Consider the following 24,408-nt stretch of genomic DNA (forward strand, 5'->3'; position numbering starts at 1 on the left):
GTTTTCCTTCATCAGAATATCCTGGTGTGAAGAGGCAAGGAAGACATATCTCTATTCTCACACTTTAATGTCTTCCCAGAGATTTACATGTCTCAACTGGTGGGACTCTCTTCCCTTTGCAAACACTAACCACCCAGTGACAGCCGCATACTTCCTGCAGATAAACTCACAGTGCCAGGTCTAGGGTATGGAATCCTTCCTTTGTATTCCACCCAGCGGTAGTCGGGCCCTTCCTTGTGCGAGAAAGGTCCACTGAAGGCAGCGCGGATGGAAGCCATAGAATACACACACACGGCTGAGCCCCTGAACACAGCACTGCAAACCGAAAGGGAATAAACTTGAGCCTTTTTGGCACTGGGAAAAAAAAGACAGCCTTCAAGAGCTGCTGCTGCAGACATGCTTCTGGGATGGGTGCCTTTCAGGTTATTGTAAGCCATGAGTGACTTTTTTTTTATTTTTCCACAAAGAAAAAAACTGGGAAGGAGAGTGCAGGCATTTGATTGATGGCCTTTTATTGCTGTTGCTTGGAACCACAGAGCCAAAGCTTAGCTATGCAAGAGACAGCTAAAGGTTAAGTAGTCACTCTTTCCTAACACCACACTTTTTTGTCACATTCTTGCTGACCTGTGATTCGCAACGACCCCTCAGTGAATGGGTCTGCATACACGGACAGAAAGATTTGGTTCCCGATGTCAAATAATCATTCTTGTACACACAAGTTATTGATAAATAAAGTGCCATCAAATTAAAGCTAGCCGGGATGTTACAATATATTAACCTAGTACATTCACATTGCACAATTTCATTTTTATGAATAATATGCACCCATAAAATTTTATTTTTCACGTTCTTTCAATTCTTTGGAACTGACACCTTTTGCTTCAGTTTCCCACTCTAGGCTTCACAGCACAACAAACCTAAACCATGGATGCACAAGTGATTCTGCACATCAAGTCACAAGGGTTACTACTGTACAGTGAGCTCAGGAAACCCTGGTTGACTTTGACCCCAAACAATCCTGGGAGTGATCATCCAGTTGTATGTTGTTACTTGTGACCTCCCAAGTCATAGTTTCCTTAATTACACAGGTCAGATTCAAACCAGCAATCTTTGAACTACTGTATATGTGGCCCAACCCTGTCATCTGAGTTGAGTGGCTCAGGTACAGTAGCTTCCCATCTAACCAGAAGACATTGTGGCAACATTATAGAACAGCTGCTGTTTTGTACAAAAAGACTGTGGTAATCCAGGAGACATTATTAAAACATTTTTCAAAGCTGCACTGCAGCATTAGGGGAGTACTGCTTGTAATATTTATTATCAGTTTGGGGATTCTGTAGCATTTGCACATACTGATATTGTGAGCATAGCAATCCCAAGCAATGTCTCCAAAAATATATACACAATATAAATTTTGTCTGTTTTTGGAACTTTGCTGCATTGCTTCATTTAATTTTATCTAACCCTTTGCGATGAGGTGGAGTGAAAATGCAGTGTGCTTTGCTTGCTTTATGCCTGTTTTGCTAAAAATTAACTGAATGTCCAATTACCTCTCTAGGAAGCTGAAGCACACTGTGATTAAGATCATACTGACAACCAGGAGTTTTGTATCACAATTTTACAGGGTGACCTAACCTCTGATAAAGTACTATCAACAAACTGCTTGCACCAAGCAAGCTGTTCTGCATAGTGTGGTAAGAAACCAACTTTTTTGCAGTTATTTCTGGATTGGTTTAAGGCCGTTGTTAGTTTTGGAGCTGAACAGGAGAAAGATGTGAGACGCATCAGAGAGCACTGTCCACTTGGTGAAGTTAGCTGCTTTAACTTTTGAGACACTGCATGTTTCTCTAAATTTCAGCCTAGTTGCTATAATTAATTTTGCTTTTCTTCACCTAGAATGCAGTTCTTATTTGTTACAGTGATATTGGAGCCATTTTTTTATATCTCACATTATATCATACAATCACATTTCTATGTACATATAGTACTTGTGGAAACCTATTTTGACCCTGAAAAAACACAAGGGCACTTTGGATGTATAATGGTATGTGCATCCTGGAGGTAAGTCAATGCATCATAGCTCTGGTAACAATATGGAGGGGTGTTTTTTTATATTAGGTGCCTGGAGGATGTACACATAAATTAAAGGTCTAAAGATCAAAACCTTCTTATATTTCACCGGAAAATGTTCCAACCTGAAATCACTACTTGTTTCAAGTTGACTTCTGGGGGTTAAATATCCTTGCTCATTAATCAACCAGAAAGAAAAAGCTCACTGCATTGTGACAGCCTCTGAGAGTCAGGTATGTGTCCCTGAACTGGCAATGTGGAACTGAGAACCTAGAATAATGTTCTACAGACGAAAATGCTACTTTTAAACTGCAGACACAACGAAACTATTTAGTATGTGACTAGAGTTTTATCTTCTGTATTTCACCCTCTCTGCCACAAGTTTCTTCCTGCTTTCAAGACAGCAAACATATTTTAAATGACCCTTTTCTGTACGTTACATGCTAAATTTGAATTGTTTATCTTTTCATCCTCTAATTATTTCCATTGTTCATAATACAAGCCATTGATGTAAATGAATCAGAAATAGAGAAGGTGCTCTGTAAGATATGGCCATCCTTAAGCAGCAGGTCTGATTTTCTTTTTTTGTGAATTGTCACCCACCTGGATGTGGAGAAGACTCCATATATAAGTGGATTTTGTGAATCTTTCGTCTCAAGAAGAAAGATGTCCTCTAGAACAAAAGCACAATATTGTTAATTTCAGAACTGCTTTCTTGCAGAATCACCAATGCAGGAATCAGCTTTTCTGTACAATATGGAATTCAGAGAAGAACAACCAATCTATTTATAAAACTGAAAAGGGTAACCAAGACAGATATTTGAAATTATTTATTTACCTAAAGACTCTAAAATGTACAATTTGACAATGGTCTTTAAATTGCTGAAAGACCACCCTCCCAATATTTCTTCAAAAATCTTATTTTGAATAATTTATTACCCAATTCATCGAAGTAGGTGTCCATGCCATCCGGCCCTGGCACAGAACACACCAGCCTTGCTTTAAGAAATGTTGTCCAACGGTTAATCAGGCTCCTCTTCCCACCAACATCATTCTGTTTAGGGAAAAACAAGGGAAGCATCAATTTCACAGTCCAAACATTTTCTTTGTCCAGACTGGGATAGATTAGGCATGATATTTGGTTACACTCTATTTAAAGGATGCCTTTCTTCATTGTACTCTCCTATATTTTCTGAGATCTGTCTGGTTCATCAAGTATTTCTAAGTAACAATGTTTAGAAAATAAATCCAGACATTGTAAACCATTTTTATATTAAATGTGGAAGTCTCAAAGAAAAAAGTGTTAACAATCTATCCAGACCAAAACAATTTCAGACATTTAAAGTTTTGCAAAAACAAAACAAATACAGCATACTATGTATTAGGTGTGGAATCCTCACATTCATGAATCAAAAATATTATTTTATTTTAAAAATTACAGTCTGCTTTCTTCATCTAGCCTTTTGTGTATGATAATGGTGTATGATAATTCTAATACAATACATTAAAAGTCTAGTACACATTCCTCTATCCAAGCCAAATAAAAAAAGACAAAAATACCTCTGGGCACAACTGACCCAATGAATTTTCTGAAAATATTTTTTGGCAAAAGCTAATCTTTTCTTCCTGTTCACTGGTTCCTGGTTGCTGACTTAATAAAGGGTTTCTTTTTAGAATTCCAACCACTTAATTCCTTTTCTCCTTCTATTCACTTAATTCCTTTTCTCCTTCTATTCATTCCATCTGAGCTGCGACCATAACACCATATTATTCCAATAATTGCTCCCAAGTAACTACAGTAAATGTAGTGCTCCCTGGGTGATGGAATGTAAAATGAACAACACCGAAATACTGCACTGCAGTACTGGGGAGATTTCGCTCCCAGAAACAGCTAAAGAACAATTCTGTAAAAAAGATCACCAGTAATAGGTCCCTTTAAGTCAGAGTTGATAAGGGGAACCAGATTTCTGAGAAGGGAAAAATACAAAGTTACATTTATAATTTTACAGTTCTCAATTTTTTCCTATGCAAATCAGCACAGATTTACAGTACAATTAGTCATAAAGCATTCTGCAAACTGAACATTCACTATTTGAGATGACTGACATGAACAGCACTTTACTACTAAAGCCAGAAAAAAATAAAACACAAAATAAAATGACTATTTGAAAATGCTGTATAGAAAGAACATAAGACCGTACTGGGAACTCCAAATGGAGCTCCTAAACCGGTCTGTCAGAGATGCATATTATCTGCTCATGTCTGGGTCTTTTAACAGATAGCTTTTGGAAATGCTGTATGTGATCAATCCACTTTTGGATGTACAGTACTTGGTGTGATTGTTTCACAGAACCAGCCAGTCCTTCTCAACAATGGTTTTCAAGTTAATTAGCAAAAATTAGGCACAAAATAATTTAAAAATCTACTTTACAAAGTTAAACAGAGACTGAGAATCCCTTACATTACATTTGGTTGTAGTAAACTACAGAATTTGTTCTCATGGGAAGGGTAGGCCTAGGTTACACTTTGCTAGAGAGACACATTTTTTCTTCTTAGTTTAATTACCCCCATCTCCTCCCCTTTTTTGTGTGAACTGACTTTTCTGTCCTTTTTCTAGATTTTTAAAAAAGACACACACAGTCAAGGGTCTGCACAGATCAGAGGCTCCAGGACTGAAACAATTACTTCTTAACTGTCCTTATCCCCAGGATGGCCAATTCCAAATGCACAGAAGGATGTTTTATTGTCCCATTTTTATTTGCGTTTATTAATTTAGAGAAGTACGATCCTTTGCTGTACGTTGTGATAATCAGAACCAATAGAAGAGCATCTGTCTGCGTTCAAACAAGACCAGCAATAAAACACCCGCCTACGTTCAAGAAAAGAAAAACTGCTTACAAAATGGGGTTCAAGTTGACACATAGAGCATTTGTTTTTTGGCTCTGTTTGAGTGTTCGAGGTTTCAAGCATTCATAATGTGCCAAAATCTACTGTACTTTGCAGTTTTCTGCTGAAGGAATTTTGCCGAATGCATTTTGCTGTCGGAATTTTGCTGCTGAAGGAAAATCCTCTCATTACTAGAATATCTTGCTTTTAATGCTTCCCAGATCTGGAATCATCTTCTGAATTAGACATGCAGATCATTTATATTAGGCATTTAATTTTTATATTTTTTGCGTTGGGTGCTCTGTGGCATCGTTTCACTGTGGTTAGTGTTGAGGTCCTAGGTTCAATTTCGAAATTGGGGTGCTATCTGTGTGGAGTTTGTATATTCTCTCTGTGTTTGCTTGGGGTACTCCTGTTTCCTCCCGTAGAGCAACACAAATTCCAACACAGACTGTTCTTACTGTTCTTACCTTACAGACTCGTGCCACCCTGGTGTATATGCGCTTGTCCCACTGGATTGATTCCACTGCTGTCTCCTTGAAGAAGAAATACACTTTATCATCATCTGGGCTGTGTGTGTCCGGAATGGAAAAGGAACCAATGAACTCTGGCTCTGTAGGAAAATGAGAAATAACAGAGAGAAAGCGGGAATATCTTAGTATACCTACAGTAGTTTTGTCAGCCTTTTCTGACACGAATCATAACATGCATTCACGATATCAAAGTTTCCTACAACATTCCATCATGCAAATGAATTTTCTGTAATACTACTTGTTTTCAGATGGGTTTTACTGTATGTCTAACAGTTTGTCTGTGTTTTTTCTAGGTATTTAGTACGATGCCAATAACATTTTAGATCAGCTAAATTTTGTAAATCCACCTTTTCTCATGTTTATTACTGATCTGATAGTATCGTGTCCAAGTAAACCTCACGGTGAAGCTGAATCTCAAGTTTCTCCTCACTCCTTGAGTTCCATACCATTGAGCCACTGGTCTTGATTGGCCTCAGTCCGAATGTAATGCTGGCTGATTCCCTGGACAGGGGATCGAAAAATGGCAGCATTCGTCCCCATAAAGTCAACTGACGTTCCAGCATAGAGCTCTCCATCTATCAGGAACAGAAGCACAGGTCATTTCTAAATATCTGATGAAAGTTGGAATTAGTATTAACAATAACAACTATTCACTTGTTGTTGTTGTTCACTGAAGATTAAGGTATGAATTAAAAATAAAGTTTTTGGGGTACTGAAATGGTCTGATATAATCTTTATAGGTCAATCTATTTGATCAATCACTAACTCAAAGACAATGCATTCCATTTCTCAGTTTTTAATCCAGGAAGAGTCCTGGTCACAGCTGGTGACAAGTAATGAAATAACCCTGTTCCTTTATTTCAGGGCTCAGCATGTACTCTGGATGATTATCCATCCTGGTTGAGCAATGCTGGATGCCTTGTATTGTTTTTTTTGTTAAATGTGTCTCCATGTATGCTTTTAAAAGTCCTCGTAACTGCAAAGCCCGTCCCGGCCTTTTAACTTCACGGTCTATATTTTCTGTAACACACTACAATTACCTACCATGTGTTCTCTGTAGCAAACTGCAAGTGGATTGGAAGTCCTCCAAACCATAACAACAAAAAAACAACCCATGTTCTTTAATTTACAACCTGCCCCCAGAGCATTTTGTGTAAATATAGGTTCAGACAATTAACTTAAGCACAGGACAATGGCAGGCAGTGGAAAGTACATACCACAGTTAGGCTATTTAAAAGGATATATTGCTCCTAGGAACCCTGAATATTTTACTTTAAAGACAAGGCCACTCATGAAAATAATGGATGATTTAACCCTGTTTAAGAGACTTACCTGTGAGCTTTGCTGTGAATGGTTCCAGAGGGCTATAGGGACATTTCCCTCGCCCAGATTCCACAGCATGACGGAGCAACCGAAATGTGGGTTCCTGAAACAAGATGGCTAGAATACGAATTCTATGCAATGATACTGCATGTCATCGTGAAGAGTTTTTGCAGCACAGCTGAGCACAGAGTCTTACTGAAATGTAAACTGAGGAAAAACTCTGCTATCATGCAGCCTCATTAAAAACAGTCGAACCTAAGATTGTATGCACTCTGCAAATGAGGACCTACTGTGCAATAATATGCAACAAAAAGTTACCGTTAAATCTTAAACATCAGCAGTGTAGACTCCTTTGCTTCTATAGAGGAGTCTTTCCAACTGAGGTGTCATGCTATTTTTTGTGTAAAAGAAAACACTTTACACCACATTCTTGGTAATTGAATCTTGATAGGTGAATGAAACATTTCAGACCCTAGTGGAACTAAATAGCATAAATAAATATGAGGTAATGTTTAAGCTAAGTGACACAATGCCAAGCATGGAATGAAAGACACACTGTCCCAGTGGTCTGAGGTAGCTTGGCACCATGCATCCTACAGGGTTTAACTCAGTTATTCACACACACAGCTAATATTAATACCATAGGTGTGAAACTGTGGAAAACCTAAGTAGATCTACCTTGTCATGTTCTTATTTTGATGGAATATCTCTTTCTGCACAGATGTCTTTTTCAAAATATCCATTTTAGAAACAGAGTGCATATTCAGACAATGCATATACAGAATAGACGGGTTACTGCAACTGTACAAAAACTGCTAAACAATTCTAAGATTGACAGTAATAATCTCCCTTACCTCTAGATTGTGGCCAAGGTCAATATAGGTGCAAAGTGGGTGAAAAGCACCTGTTCCACAGGTATACACGTGGGTTTTGTTAAAAGGCTGTAGGAGCCTTACATGATTAGAACATTCTGTCTGCAAACATTTAAAACAAAGCTGTTAGTGAGAGACAATTTCAGAGGACCTATATATCAGGAAATACACAGTTACAACGTCTGTGCACTGGCAGCATAGTGAATGTGATTTTTATTTTTAAATTTACTGTCATGAAACAGCACAAAGTTGGTAATTATAGTGGCTTAAAATAAATTATGTTTGTAAAAAACATTTGCAAACATTTAATTTTGACTGCATAGCAACATTATGCTATTATTATGTTATTATGACATACTGTATGCGCTGTATATACAGCTCTTACACACTTCTGTTTTACTAAACATCTAAATGTAAATTTAAATAAATTAATGCAAATGTAAAACTTAAATATCTGCTCAAGATGCAGTGTGTGTAATGTTGAGAGATACAGACAAAATTAAAAGTGAAGGTTCATCTTCAAAACACTTATCACAACAGGTGACACTATATTCTAAACATTCAAACACATGCAGTAAATGTTTGCTTTGTCATTTTAAAGCTCTTCAAATGTACAGTATACAGTGTCTTGTTTCTTTCTGTTATCTGAGATCAGAAATTAGACATGAATGGTATAAAAAGACTGTAGGGTTTTGTGTTAGTGAATATGTTGTTTTTATGAAACATATGTCAAATTTTACAGTAAAAACAAGAACCCCAGGGCTCCAAAGACACTATTAAGCCTTAAACATCTGTCCGTAGCTTTATGAATAGTGAGTGCTTCAAGCCTTATTTCACTTCATCACTGCTATAATTTTGTTTTACCAACTAGCCTCTAAATTCTTTGATCACTATGTTTGCTGCTGTGCTGAAGTGAAAGCAAATGTAGATTTGCCAATAACAATCCATTCATTGCCATTAAAAGCATGCATTCATTCCTCACCTCTGCATTCTTTCCTGCCAGTTTGCAGTGTTCAATGTGCTCTTTTGCAGCTGGCCAATAGATCTAAATTAAGACGAACAACAAGCTATAGGTCTGTGACAACTTAGAAAAGGTTACTTGGTAGATTAAAAAGGCTGCTATTATGATTATTATTATAAGTAGTAGTAGTAGTAGTATTAACGCTGGTGCTTTAATCTAAAGTGGCTTACAGTTCACTTAAAAAATACAAAATCATCGAATATCACAATAGTATATCTATTATCTATTCTAAGCATCTTGTATTCTTAATGGAATCACTGTACTTCCAAATGTTTTCACAACTCCTGAAAGATTACCAAATTCAGCAATTCCAACAGCGAATGGAAACAGACGGTCATTGTTGCTAAATAAAGCCATAGGAAGAACTGGAAGAAAACAGCCTGGAGACAATTCTTGAAACTGTTTTTGATAAAGTTTCATATTGATATGAACAAGTTGTAATTCTTACATTTTTTTAAAAAGGTTTAAATATTTGCAGTAAAAATAATAAAAAAATAAGGCTAATACAGTACATGAGCAGCATGTTAACATACAGCAGGGCTACTCATTTCACAGGCCTGCATTCCACTCCATAGCTGACTGTGGTTTGACCAGTATATTGATATATTGTTCCTACTAATTATAATTGTTATTAAGGATTTGGTTGTAGTAAAAATGTGTAATTGAATGGAATACAGAGCCCACACGTTGATTAGCTCTGATACATATTCTACATTAGGACTATGCACACTACAGATTTGTATTATTACCTTTATCACCCTGTGGCCTGATCTAGTCAGATTTCAAAAGCTAAGCAAGACAACGGTCAGTACTGGGATGGGTGACTGTAGATCTGTAGGTGGAATATGGGCCTCTGGACACACCACAAGGTGCAGTTCCAGATGTGATACCTTCTCACTTCTCAGACTGTTATCTAAGCTTATATTACTTCTGCACTGATACAGTTGAAATCCCAACATGAACTTTAAATAAACAAACAGGCAGGGTGTGTTGTCCTGGATCCCTAACATCCATTAAGTCCTTGGTCCCCACCTTGCGTGCTGGCTCATTTAGGTTATCAGAGCGTAGCATGAAGATGTGATCTTTGGCCCCAACCAGAAGCCACCCACGGTCCTCATCCAGCAGCAGGGCTTGATAGCTTGAACTCTCTCTGTAAGCCCAGAAGGCTGCTGAATTGTTGGATGTCTGGAGATCTGAGGACACGAGAGCAGGAGATTAGATGAAACTCCCATTATTAAGAAGTTCTAAGGTGTTTCAGCTTTGCCTCCTCTTGCACGAATTGTGCTTGTAAATGTGAAAAGCACATACATCTAATGTTATTTTAAATATGGTGCTAGCTTACATGAGCCTGTAACACAAAAGGGGCTCAGCTACTTTGCAATGACAATGACAAGGATCACAGAGCCACATATTATCTAAAATGCTCCTTACTGGAGCATGCCGTAGCTATGTATAAAAAATATTTTTAAGTACATGTACTACAAAAAGGGAGAATACTTTTCCTTATCCAAAAAGGTTTTCTAGCAAATTCAACACCTATTCATTTATTTTGTTATTCTACTTCAGCTTTCACAGGAACCTCTGCAATCTGTAAAAAACAAACTTTACAGAAAATGTAGTGCTTGCAATTTTAATTACACAGAATACTGCCATTTAAAACATTATTTCCAGTAAGCAAAGATTCAGTGAAAAAAACTTTTCATATCGTTTTCAACTTTTAAGAACAAGAAATCTGTCAGCAAAACAATACTAAGTTGATAGCTCACATGAAAGACAAGCTCTCAATATAGATTACATTACCTTATACATGAGCAAACCTATTTGCGTGTGCTGTGTCAAACACTCAGATCCTTTCCCTAGGGCCCATCAGTTTAACTAGGCAGAAAATGACTACCACAATCACTGCAAATTAACCCCGTATGCCCTGTCTGTCCATTTCATTTAGTATGTTGTTCTTCTGTTAGGCTCACTGGGACTCTTACTAACACAGCAGCACAAGACGTCTCACTTGGACTTCAAGGATTGTCAAACCGTCTTCTTTCATTTGTATTGCTTTGCATCTGAAAAAAGCATGCCCTTGTATGATTTAAAGCGAATGTATCACTTAAACCAGATTTGAAAAAAGCGTTTTTAAGAATCAAGGGTTTATTTCATGAAACAATAATCATATTTGTTTCCAAGGTTTGTTTTTTAAGTTAAGAAAAAAACAAAATGCAAACTTGCCAAAGGCAAAACACAATCATTCTGCATGTCAAAGTTGGAACAATTAAAGCTACATTGATGTTGCATTGCTTTACAACTCATAGTGCAAAATGTTACATTGTCACAATTTCTACTTGTATCTCATTTCTGTTAAATGTGATTTATTAGCTTATATGTATCACATTATGTTAATATGAGCATTATGTATTTTAATGACTGATTTATTTAAGTCAATGATGCAACTTGTGCATTACATGAAAACTAAAACTGAAGAAAATAAATGACCACAATTTTGGTACCACACAAAAATGATTAACTGGTATATAAATTATTATTACAAGATCTTTTTGTTTTTAAGTTCATTAAAGTAATTATTTCTAATTCATTTTATGTTTTCTTTAATAGAAAATAGCCCAATCAATGTTCTGCAGTACTCAAAGAAACTAAAATATTAAAGTTTAACGTTTGTCCTGATCTTGCCACTGAGATGCATTCCTTTCACTTTGCAGGGTTTTTTTTTTCTTTGAAAGCATTACAATTTAAGCTCCTTGAAACAGTGAGACTGTCACCGCTGGCCTTGTGCTGCTAATTGAGATAAATGGAGATCTAAGACGAGGCCAGCGTGAAGCGAGGATGATGAAGCATTTGCTCTCTACTGATGGGCAAGTGATGACAGGGCTTCACATTCCTGAACAGCAAGCCAGAATTCCGAGTTACAAAACATCTTAGGAAGATGCATTTTGATACCAACACCATAATGTGTTTCACCACAGGCATTCCAGCATACATTGCTTGCAGCAGCTTTTGATCAGCATTGGGAATATTATAACAAATCATATGTAACGTACAGTAATTTACAAGTTGAAGCTATGCATGTGAGGAAAAATGCATACGGAGAATGCATATCTTCTGCAATCCACACAGCGGACACTAGGAAAATGACACCCTCCTCAGATATGCTTTCTCCATTTTATTTCTTGAAGCATGATATAACAGTCAGCACTTAGAAATGGCAATTGTTCCTTCATCAGGAATAAAAAAATTACCTTTGAATATGCAGTATTAATAATCCAGGAACTGTGTTAATTTAAATGTTGCATAAATTTGACAACAAACAAGACCATTAGAAATGTATACCCCTATCCACACTTTCTAATGTATTTATTCTCTGTCGATTGTGATTTGAACACATTTGTGTAGAGGGAACATGGTTTCTTGGTGCTTGGTGTGCTGGCTCAAATCCCGGTATCATTGACACAGTAATCCCAAGCAATTAGGGAGAAACTCCAAGAAAAGCTGGAGTTACGGTACTGTAAAACTGTGATGAAATGTGCACATTTCTCACAATGTGTTTAATTCTAAAAGCACGTTAAAAGCTAAATATGGAGGAAAAGCACAAATAGGTGCTAGAAACAAGATAGTTATGAATGCAAACTCAATCTAAAATTGAGTAACATTTTGTGGTTTCTCCCTGTTTTGCATGTGCTATTGTCATGCACAGCATTTGTTCTGCAAGAATTGGAGCATTCAAACCTTTTCTGCAGCTGCCTGCAGCAAACCTCTCTTAGAATATACCCCAGCTGTTTTAAGTTATCAAAGTACACCTTCCAACATTTTCAGAGAAAGTATCACATTGGACAAATCAGCCCATGTCCAGGTTGATTGGGAGGTTTTTTTACTTGAAGTTGTGCTTCTGAGTGCTTGATATATAAGAATCTTGATTTATCTAATCCTAATTAAATATTATTATTATAATTTGTCTAGAATTGTAACAAAGGGACGCACACAAAGAGTGCACTTTGAGGAAATACTTAAGAGAAAGACAGAGAACTGGAGCAGTTCCACATGGCACCGGAACAAATTTAGGCTGTAGCTTATGCAAGGATGAAAGAATGAAAGAAAGTTACTATAAAACACTGAAACGAACATGCTGGAGACTTCAGAAAATTTAGATGTTTATCTTCAACTAAATTTACCCAACCTCACATAAATCATACACTAAGATTATGTTTAAACAACCTCCCAATGAAATGTGAAGTCCACAGTTCTACTTTTTTTAGAAGACACTTAAAAAAGATCCAACACGCATCAGGTCAAAAAATGGTTTGCTAACCTATCATTCACATTGCAATGACCCTGATGTCGGAGTCACATTCATAATAATGTAAACTGAAAAAGACAATGCTCTCAGGAGAAATTAATGTTGAACTGGTTTAATTCAATTAAAATGGAATACTAATGTCTGTCATCAATAAGCAAAACTTTCTGCTGATTAGTTTCGATCCGCAGCTCTGCGTAAAAAAAAGCCTGTCAATTTGTTTTACGAAAGGTAAGGCCGATGATGGCTTTAGGATTTAGCAGGTCAAAGGTGATTATTTAATTACAGCATGTTAAATATGGCTAGAGCAAATCTCCAGGATTAAATTCTGCCTCTGGCCACCCAGGAATCCTCCAACACAGACCATTTTACCCTTTGTCCCTCACTATAAGCAATACCCAAACGGCTTCAGAGTGAGTAAATAAATTTAAACCACAATAAACAATGAAATTAAAACAACTGTTTTTTGCCAGGTACTCAAAATGGTTGGGTGCCCCTTACAAAATAATGCCTGCCAAGCTTAACAACTGCATGTGCATTAGTGTTAGCATAAGGAATCGCTGCAGTGTCATTAAGTCAGTGCTTAATGAAAAAAGTTTAAATAAGTTTAAAATATGATTTAGAAGACAAGAAACTAAAAGGTAAAACTACAAAGACCTTGTTAAAAGTTTACAATGTAAGTTTTTGTTTTGCACTTGGGTATTAGAACACTATTCAGTGCAGAACCCACAGTGAAGATTTTTTTATTTTCAGCTACACAAAAACAACGTGTATTACTACCCCAGGGAAAATGCTCTATTATTTGACTTACAGAAAGGAACACAATCTTTGATTTTAGAATTTACTCTGTTAAATACTAAAAAAATATATATCTGTAATCGTATTTTACAAATTATACAAGTAGAGTGAACAGAACCTGCGTAACTTGATGTACTTCAACATAACAAAAGTCTGGATTGTAATTCAAAACTTGTACATGTGGTGACTGAGGTTTTTCGTCCAAACAACAAACCCGTTTTCCTTTTTTCCAGTGAATTTCACTAGTATTTCAACTGAGAAGTGATAGGTAATATAGAATTATGCAGGTTTGAATTTGAGACTTACAAAAACAAAGAAGACGCAGTATCCGTTTACAGAAGAAATGTATTTTTGCTTGCAGATGATCAAAACAAAACTGGCATAACACTGATTTCCAATCAAACGGACAGCACAGATAACTGCAGTCTTACAAGTTTGGATGTAGACTGAGCTACCCTTAGATTGCACTTCATTTCAATCCTCTGCAGAATATTTTTCTTCAGGAAGGAAGTACAGAAGGTTATACTTTACAAGGGCCAAACCTTAGGACAGCCTGATCAGATTATTTTTCTTTCTTCATAACCTGTTTAGTTTGAGCTCTTTCCTATTTTTCTTTTTCTCTAATGTGTGAGATTCCTTTCCTTGCTGCATTGGGTATTAGATGTTTTATTTTGTTTTGGTTCTAAAAATGAAAACAAAAAATGTTACATCAAGAAAGGGAATGTAACTAAGGAGTAGACAAATCTACATTTAGTCTATCTGTAAATGTCAAAATAATCTGTTGCAGTATTATGATTGCATCTTCCTAATTATGATTTATGCAGAAAGGCTGACTTATTTAGAAGACTTGAGCCAATCATCAGTTCATTAAAATAAAGAAAGGACCTGTACATAATTGTTAGAGGTAAAATATAACACTACCATATTTTGTAAGTTGCTTTGAACCTCTCAGTATCTCCTTTACTGTATAAACACAGTCTGGCCTTCCAGGTTAGTGCTTTGAACACTGAACAGATTCCACACCAGCTAAATGCCACTGAGCCAAAAATTACCCTGTTATCTGTCTAACAAATTGTCCATAATCACAACTAAAATGTAAACCTGCTGTCTCCCTTGATAACGAGCCACAGACAAGCCCTCTTAAGGCAGTAAAAAAACTGGTGTGTGTTGAAGGAACTGTGGATTGCCAAACCAAAACACATGTATCTGTATGGCACAGAAAAATTAACTTTTTCATTCATAATAAAGGGAGAAGGTTATGCGATGCTTTCAGTCACATGAATGCGTCTGAGAAGTTAAAAGGTCCCTAATATACTTTTTACAAAGAAATTTAGTTCTATTTTCTAGCTTTAAAGACAACATTTTGAAAATAATACAAGAGGTTTTGAAGTCAAAATTAATTACCTACTTTTCACAAATGGCTTCAGTCTTCATAGGTACTTTGAAGCTTACATTGTATATACTGTACTGTACAAAGTAAGGCAGCAGTGTGAAGTTGTGACTAGGAGCACAGACAAATGAAGAGGATTACTTACCCTGATTTGCTCCAGCAAATGGCACAAACAGGCACACTATCTATATATTTGTATATTTGTATATTTGTATTTGTACGGTACAATTATGCAACTGCAAGTCACTCTGAAGAAAAGTGTTTTATATTACTCAATAATAATTATCTTCAATCGATATGAAGAATAATGATAAAACATAGAATACTACTTTCAATGGACCATAAGGTAATGTATTTTATCTGCATTGTTTGATATAATTTTAGTTGAAAAAGAATTAGCAATATCTGAATAGCAGTGCTGTGTTTCAGCATGTGGAGATTTTCATGAAGGAACCTGAGTATATAAGTTTTTTTTTAGAGACCCACACCAGTATATAATACTTCCCATAGAAAATGTTAGATCACTTTATCCAAACAGATTCTGAATCTCATGGGTAAAATAATTCTGATGTAAATCAGGTAATATTAGCATCATCACTGTGAATCTCATGGGAGAAATGGTTGATAAAGAGCAAAAGCCTGGATGTACAGTACAACAGCTGTCTCCAGGACACAGGGCTGATAATGTCATCCTGATTTTACCATATACTCAACATAGCCCCATATTGAAAAAAAAAACATATTTGGGGGTCTGTTCTCTGTTTACATAAGACCATTTTCAGAAACAGTACGTTGGGTGCATTTGTATGTCAGAAGTCAACACATACTGTAGTTTGATTAGTTGCAATAGATCTGTGCAGACTAAAGAATACCACCTGTTCACTTTTTCTTAAATCTCAAACAAACCTCTTATATTTAACAAAGGTTAATCTGTAGACTAAACATCTTCACTCAAGCTGTTGATAAAGTACCACGTAAACTGTTAATTCTTAGATTAGTTAGGCATCTAACGTAATGCATGTATTTGGATTTTGATTGATTAGTTGTTAAATAGTAGAAAACAGTACAGATAAGGGTGAAACCCTTTAGGGTGATTTAGGGTGAAGGACCAAGGGGGTCCGAGTCAGGGCTCCTACTCTTCTTATTTACTTTAGCAATATATAATCCGGTATGTTCACAGGTTCACAATAAGATATGTAGCAAACACTGCAGAAGCAACAAAGGATTTTCAAAAAGACAAAATTCAAAACTGGGCAGCTGCCTGGCAAATGCCATTTCATGAGGAATGACAGCAGCCAAAGACTGTGTAACAGTAGAATTGTTTATTGGATTGAGTGCAAACTTTGGCTTAACCTGCTTGGCTTAGTAAGAGCCCCATGCTGGGTGAAAAGGCATCCACCAAGCTTGGGGAGCTGCACGGGTAGAACTGGGGTGGAGGAGGGATGCTAAAACTAGCCAGGAAGAGGAAAGGGACGACGTGTGGTATGTATGGTACTGTAAGTGAAGCAATTACGTCACGATTAGTTGTGAGTTAAGTCAACTGATCTTAATTAGTTCAGCTGCCTTCATCACTCTCAAACTTTCATTAAAACTCCACTTCATATAGACACATACAGTACAGTGAGTGCTGTAAGCAGTAAGCAAAATCATCCAATCACTAATTACCGTAAAGCTGCACAGTAATGTTTTGTAGCACTCTCAGAAGTATAAAAGGCACAAGGCAGGATAACAGGCTGGACAGGATTCCTGTCCATCACAGAGCACAAACTCAGGGGCACACAAGCAAATAGGGTCAATTTAGAGACACCTGTTAATCTAGCCAGCATTCCTTTGGAAAATGGGAGACAACTGGAGGTCTAAGATTATGTTCCTTATAGTTACATAAGAAGAAAACAAGCAAAAATATAAACCACTGTATATATATAAAACTTAGGACATTGTGTTTGAGGAAGAGACAAATGAATGAGTCTTTGCACTTACACTATGCATTGCATTTACACTATGCTTATTTTTCCTCTTGACAAAGTAAGCAATAAATATAGAAGAAATATTTGGTAAAAAAAAACAAATCAAAAAGGATATGTTTTATAGTTGAATGTATAGAATTTAAAATAAGAGATGGCCTGTTAAAATTGTTCAATTGTAGAAAAGATTAAAATTAAAATTAATTTTAACTAATTAATTTAAAATATTGTGAACAATTGTAGTTACCATAATACAAAATGTATTGTCGATCTGGAATCTGTCCAGATAAGAGAGTGTAGTTACATTCCCAGGTTTGAAAAAAAAAAACACCCCACTCGACAGGTTTAAAAAACTGAATCTTTTTAGTCTTCAACAGAAAGACTATGAGGGGACCTGATATTTTCAAGACAGTTATAGTCGATTGTTTTTAATACTCAATAAAAACTAGATAATTTCATGTCCTTAACCTTTCTTTGCTATGATGTTCCAATGTTCTGATTTCATTCCAAAACTATTTTAATTTTAAAATTTTTTTCAGTCAATCATTAAATAATTGCCATGCTTTCTTAATGACAGAAAGATATTTCCGACGTTGACAGAGCACAGATATCATCTTGTCTTAACTAGCCCTACATAATACACTGCAGGCATCTGGCATGCATTTTTAGAAGGAGGTTTACATCACAATGCCACAGTGACTATGTTCATGTTAAACAGGGCATAGCTGAAAACTGATGTTTCAACACATTTGATATAACTACTGTACTTTTAAACCCAAGATAATCAAAGTGTTTGTTTATTTGCATGATAAAAATGTACATTTCGGAAGCTAGTAAAAATAAGACCACTCCACAAAACATTCCAAAGCACCTAAATTGTGGTAGCTGACCTGCAGGTACATGAAAACGAAGGTCTTGTTCAACTCTGTGGGTCCTAATTAAGAGATTTTGACTCCTGTTGACTTGGTAACAGGTAATCCATGTTGTCACTTACTGGTGATATCCGAGAGGTTCCAAGTCTGTGTTTTTAAGCCTAAACTTAATCTTCCTCAGCCAAGCTTTCTCTCTGTCCCATGTACATTGACATTTTCCCTTTGAAGTTCAAAAAGCCCTCTCCTGTGAAGCCCCTTTCCCCCAGGCAGGCTGAGGCAGTGTTACCACCCTGGCCCCAATTAAGAGCACAATCTAAAGGAAGCAATCAAGCCTGTCTCTTGTGAGGTGACCCTCTGGGGCCTCCTGTCCCTGAGGGTCTCAGAGGTTCTGCTCCAAATCAAAATTGTGCGCTTTTGCCACTATCCATTTTAATTGAAAAGAAGAAGTCCCCATTCTCACATAGTGAAACCTACAGGTTCATGCTCTTATTATTTTTATTCTACTTTCTAATTTCTCATATGATCTCCTTCCAAAAAAACGCCCTGATAGCATATTTGTTTATTATGTGTTCATTATATTTCAAGAACAGTAATTTTATATGGTTAACTAGGCACACAAAAACTGCAAAGAACTGCACAGTTTTAAATTGTAGTGTACAGGCACCGTAGTCAAACAGCGAAAAAGCAACATAAGGGAAACTTTTAAACTTTGTTATTCCGACTTCTCAATATTTCAGTTCTGGAGAACAGAACCCGGCTGTGACCTTTCAAACTTTTCACACTAGCAGGAAATTTCCCTTCTGACAAGCTCTGAAAAAAATGCACCATAGGCATTAAAGAACAGTTTTGGCAAAATACCCAACCAGACTGCATGACTCTACGGCTAGGGTTTCTACAAAATGTATTTTCGTTTAGCTGGTTTAGAAACATTTGGTACAGTATAGAAAGTCATCAATAAACTGTAATGAGTCTGTGGTCTAAAAAATATAACAAATGGCTCAGCTGGCATCTTAAATCTGAATCCTCATCAATCTCTTTGTATTTTTACCATCCTATATTGTATAATAATACTCTGCTAATGTTTCATATACCGTGTTCAGACTGTTCCCTGCCAGGATTCGATCATAATCTATCAGGTACCTCTAAGCCTTATAACCACCACACCAAGCTTCTTCCAAACAGCACTGAATTCTGACAGACCAAAAGGTCAGCCTCCATTTGCAGGAGAATTCAATACAAGTTCCTTAGGAAGTTACTCCACTGTCAAAGGCTCAAGTACTAAATGAGCCCTGATACACCACGCTGTCCCTTTAGGAGATTCTTCTTCTGAACACGATATAAAAATGAATAACAGAATCTAATATAATAATAAAAACAAGCTACTGTACCATATTATCTCAAAGCAAGTCTAGAAGTGTATATCACAGTTTTGTCTCTTCTAATACTTGTTTTGCAGTAACTAGCAGTATTTCCTTCCTTTTCAGAGACTAAAAATGTAACGTCATTCAAAGAAGCACAAGAGAAGACACTGAGCTGCTACAAAAGTGTTTAAATCTGAAGTCTTCCTCTTGCCAAAACACTTAGTCATATGATTACACCTCTAAAACCTCCTGACTTACGAATAATAACAGACCCTGGAGACAGATAATGTTTTTTTACACAGCTGGATGGGGCTGTCAGAGACATTTGTCTCAAATACAGAAGTACATATTGCAGGAAAAAGACCATATTATCTTTTGAGTCATTTTGTACTGTGACCTTTCGATTGCTCCCAGGGGGCAAAGCCCTCGTTCAGCTTTTCACTCCCATAATAAATTATGTTGGCCCGGGATGATTATCTTGCCTTGACTAGAACATAGTGTGATAGTGTTTATTATTTTTATTTGTTTCAACTTTACTGTTGTTTCAACTTTTCCAGCCATTACTTTACACTGCTTTATGGTGTCATCCATTCCCCTGACATCCAGGAAAGAAAAATCAAATATTTGTCCTAAATTTGTTTAAATAGAAGATGAACCAAGTGATCTCTTGTCACTTGTAACTTTTCTAAAAGCAACTCTGTTGTAATTCAGTCAGAGGATTCTTAGCAAAACAAAAAAACTCTACAGCTGTTCTGTTTAAGAATCATAAATAACAAATAAACATGTCTCAATAAACAAGGTTGAGCTTTAAATCAAAGATCATAGCATTCACAATTCTATAGTAATTAATTATGAAACAATGACAAACAACCCTCATAAAGAATAAAAAAATCAATTATCATGAACACACATGGGATACAGTGCATGTGAGGTTTCATTTTTTAGTTCTGAGCAATGACATTTTCCTTTTCTTCCCTCACCCACTCAAAAGTAACACTATGCAGACAATCACTGTGATGATCAACTTTTCCAGACATTACTTTACATTGTTGTATTGTATCATCCATTCCCCTGGCATTCAGGAAAAAATTCTTTTTGTCCTAAAATTTTTCAAATAGAAGATGAACCAAGTGATCTCTTGTCACTGGTAACTTTTCTAAAAGCAAATCTGTTATAATTCAGTCAGAGAATCCTTAGCAAAAAAATAATCTACAGCTGTTGTTTAAGAATAACAAATAAACATGTCTCAATAAACAAGGTTTGGCTTTAAACCAAAGATCATATCATACTGTACATAATTCTATAGTAATTAATTATGAAACATGACAAAGAACCCACATAAAGAATAAAAAAAATAAATTATCATGAACACACATGGGATACAGTTCATGTGAGGTTTCATTTTTTAGTTCTGAGCAATGACATTTTCCTTTTCTGTCTTTCTTTCCTCACCCACTCAAAAGTAACACTATGCAGACAATCACTGTGATGATCTCTTTTAAACGACTGCTGCTCTGTGGCGGCTCTCATCAATAGAGACTTTAGTGCTCTTAATCCTGTTTGTTAGCACAGTAACTCTATCTGTGCCTAACAGGCTTGAGGAGAAAGAGGACCATTTTACAACCTAAATGCTATTTCTGATCCCAGCTTTCCTCCCAGTGGTAGAGCAACAGGAATCCTTACTGACTGCAAAAGGATGTAAGCAAGAGGCATCTGAGAGAACAGTAATGAGTAGAATGAGTATTCTAAGTTTTAACAACAATACATTTTGAAGAACTGAGGCTTCCATCTATAATTGTACATTCTGCCCATTCAGCCCCCCACAAAACGTAGGATAAAAACATTTATTTTCCAGAAATAACATCTTAATTCATAGCCACTTTCTCTTTCTACTAAAAGTTTATCCATCCCTCCATTTTGTGATCAATACAAATGCAATGGGAGCAAGACAGGATACATCATGGACAGGATGCCAGTCCATTACAGGGGACTTTTTTCCCAGAAGTAAATTAACCTACCAGTATGACTTTGGACTATGGGAGCAAATCAGAGCACCCAGAGGAAACCCATGTGAACATCTTGAGAACAAACAAACGCAACACAGATAACACCCCAGTATTAGAATACAAGGCTCCAGCATTGTAAGACAGCAATGCTAACCATTGTGCCACCATGCCACCCCTCTAGTACATGTCTTCTCATCTAATACCAAACAAGAAGTCGGGTCATTATTACATAGTTGCCTCTAAGGGTATTGCTCATGTCAATCATTCTTAAAAAGACACGAAAACTAAAAAAAAAAAAACATAGTTTAAGCATGCCCAGAACAGTTGATAAAGGAATCCTGGGTCTTCTCAGGTAAAATTTCAGCACTCTGCAAAACGAGTTTAGTACCTCGGGGATCAACAATAGACACTGTATGCAAATAAACAAAGCTCTCAATGAACCATCCCAGGGGTTTTTTGTCAGTGTGTCGGTACACTTCACAAATCGTCCATAAACACAGTGGTACAGTATATTCCACATTTAGTGCAGGCCTATGGCAGTTCAATGGGAAACCAATCCACTAATAAAATTCTGCACTGCAAGGCTTGCACCTGAGACATGTTTTTGTTTTCATGAAAACAATGTCTTGTTATGCAACTATGGAGATCAGCAGTAAGCAATAAGATCTAAAAATTAACTATGAATGGCATATTATTTAATTGTTAGAAACTGTTCTAAAGAATAGGAATACATTTATTTAGAAATCATTTAACAAAAATACATGCATGGAACACATAAGATGAAAATTAAAGGAACAACTAAAACTGACCAAAACTGAGAATAAAACAAAACATTACAAGCTATATTAAAAAGATAGGTCTTTAAGAAATGTTTGGTGCACTTCCAAGCAATGGACTCCACAGTGCTGCACAAAAGAAAGCTCTATCACTCATTATGTGGAGATTGTTTTTAGGGACAAGAAAACCTGAAGTTGTGGTTCTCAGAGTAAGTGTTGGAATATATTCATAGAATAAATCTTTAAAGTTTTTTGGAGCTAGACTGTTTTTTATCTAGCTGTTTGTGATTTATAAGTAAGTAAGAGAATCTTAAATCCACTCAGAAATGGCATGTACACTATATGGTTTTGTGATTGAGAGCATGAACCTTAATCAGGTAATTCTGCACCAGTGGAAGGAAAATATTAAATCTATCCTTGGTCAAGGTTTCAATTTTAGATCGCCAGCAAAGACAATGAAATCAATGCAGAAACCACAACGGCAGGACTTAAGTTGCAAGTGCCTCAGAGTGTCATCAAAGCACCAGTGAAACCCAAGATCATGATGGAAAATATTCTGGCAAAGAGGCAATGTACAATATACTGTCTATATTAACATGCTGAGAATGTAAACATCACCACATTTCAAACTGCCAAAATTTGCAGATTGGCTGTTAATAACCAAATAAAAGCCAAACCAATGAAGGAATGTACCAATAATCCCAAAATAGTTTTCCATACAGGTTAAATGCTAAGTTGTTTGACAATATACATTGACAAGTACGTTTCATTTGATTTGAACTCAGTACAACCTGTGCCATTAGTGTCTTTATTTAAACTGCTTTCTAATGGAGCAAGAAACATACCTAGACTCGAACAAAAGACTTTAAAGTGTTAATCCAGTCCAGAACCCACAGTAAATGTATTGTTAATGAATAAAATGTTACAAGCTTCTTTTCTACCTCCTGTTCTACCTCTGCCCTTTTTTTGTCTGCTATAGCTTGTTCCATTCCATGATTGCAAAAGAGTGATCTTCTGCAGGACATAAAGCTGCCACCCTATAAAAGCCTCTTTCCTTCCTAGCTTGGACATCTCTCTAACTTCCTGCCCAACTTACCCTTTTATAAACCCCACCCATTCACAGGGCACATCTTTCACATCGCAAAAACAGCTCCAGTTTGCACCCTTTGATATCAGACCCCAAAAGCCCCAAAGCCATTGTTTTTGCTTCCTGTGACTGGGTCAAGATTTTTTTTTTTGCTCTTTCTAAATGCAATTTTAGAATCATCCTTCCTGCTGTCTGACCTGAGCTTTCCAGGCGCAATCTTTTCACTTAAAAGCACACATGTCACAAACACAAAATTAACACAAAATTATGACTTCTACAAGGGAATTACTGTCTTGAGTATGTCTACAGAACCTTTACACCTTGTATTAGGTAAAATTATAACAGTATCCTAGAAATACTGATGAACATGTTTTTCAAAAGTTCAGAGGCTGCGAGATCTGGAAATACCTTGATAGCACTTCTTGTGGAAGAAAAGGCAATGATATATGCATTAGGAAATGTACGTTTAGTCATAATCTTAATGTTACACACCACAACACTCTTTACAATAGTAGAATAGTCAAGTACTCTTTTTTTGCTTTTATTCCTGACACTGTTGCCTTGTCATCTAAGAATGATGTGTTTACAACACAAAAGATAACATTTTTCCAAGAAGTATTATTTCATAAGAAATGGAAAAAGATAAGGTATAATATTATTGTTTTTCGATTTCTGTACACTACAGAACTATGAGATAAAACAGCTGATGTCATATTAAGTCTTTATATTTCTGTTAAAATGAAATGTTGAAAACAATTGTGCCTCTGTATGTGGGGGAGGGGTGTTTTAAGAAAAACTGTAGGTATACTGTTTAAAATCCTATACTGTAAGTCCTGTAAAAAAGTCATATCTAAACTGCAGTTTCAACTAGAATTACAGAATATACTGTACAGGTATCATTCAAGTTCTACAGTTGCCCTAACAATTCAGATTTTAGCTATAATAGCAAATAAATCAAATTTCTTAGAATTTTACAGCTACAATTTACTTTAATAGACACCATGTTTTCATCTGTTGAAGTAGAAGACCAAGACTATGATTTGCAGTAACACTGTAACCTCTCAGTGCTCTGTTTCATTAAACTTGTGTTGATAGCTTGCTGTCTGCTCCAGTCGCTCTGTCGCCCCCTCACCCCACCAACCCCTGCCA

The 24,408-nt window shown here is 36.3% G+C and overlaps 1 protein-coding gene across 1 annotated transcript in view; it reads right to left on the reverse strand.

Moving 5' to 3' along the window:
- LOC148662025 (semaphorin-3D) overlaps positions 1-24,408 on the reverse strand; it is a 71,703-nt gene that overhangs the window by 11,985 nt on the left and 35,310 nt on the right. Inside the window, exons 3-11 of the mRNA XM_088636683.1 lie at positions 9,738-9,898; positions 8,667-8,729; positions 7,667-7,786; positions 6,822-6,915; positions 5,936-6,064; positions 5,427-5,569; positions 3,010-3,124; positions 2,674-2,743; positions 171-315 (exon numbers count right to left, since the gene is read on the reverse strand). Of these exons, the coding sequence (XP_088492809.1) occupies positions 171-315; positions 2,674-2,743; positions 3,010-3,124; positions 5,427-5,569; positions 5,936-6,064; positions 6,822-6,915; positions 7,667-7,786; positions 8,667-8,729; positions 9,738-9,898 (1,040 nt within the window). The remainder of the gene's footprint in view (positions 1-170; positions 316-2,673; positions 2,744-3,009; positions 3,125-5,426; positions 5,570-5,935; positions 6,065-6,821; positions 6,916-7,666; positions 7,787-8,666; positions 8,730-9,737; positions 9,899-24,408) is intronic.

Source organism: Lepisosteus platostomus, chromosome 6 (genome assembly GCF_059453375.1).
Source record: "Lepisosteus platostomus isolate fLepPlt1 chromosome 6, fLepPlt1.hap1, whole genome shotgun sequence".
Taxonomy (NCBI): Eukaryota; Metazoa; Chordata; class Actinopteri; order Semionotiformes; family Lepisosteidae; genus Lepisosteus; species Lepisosteus platostomus.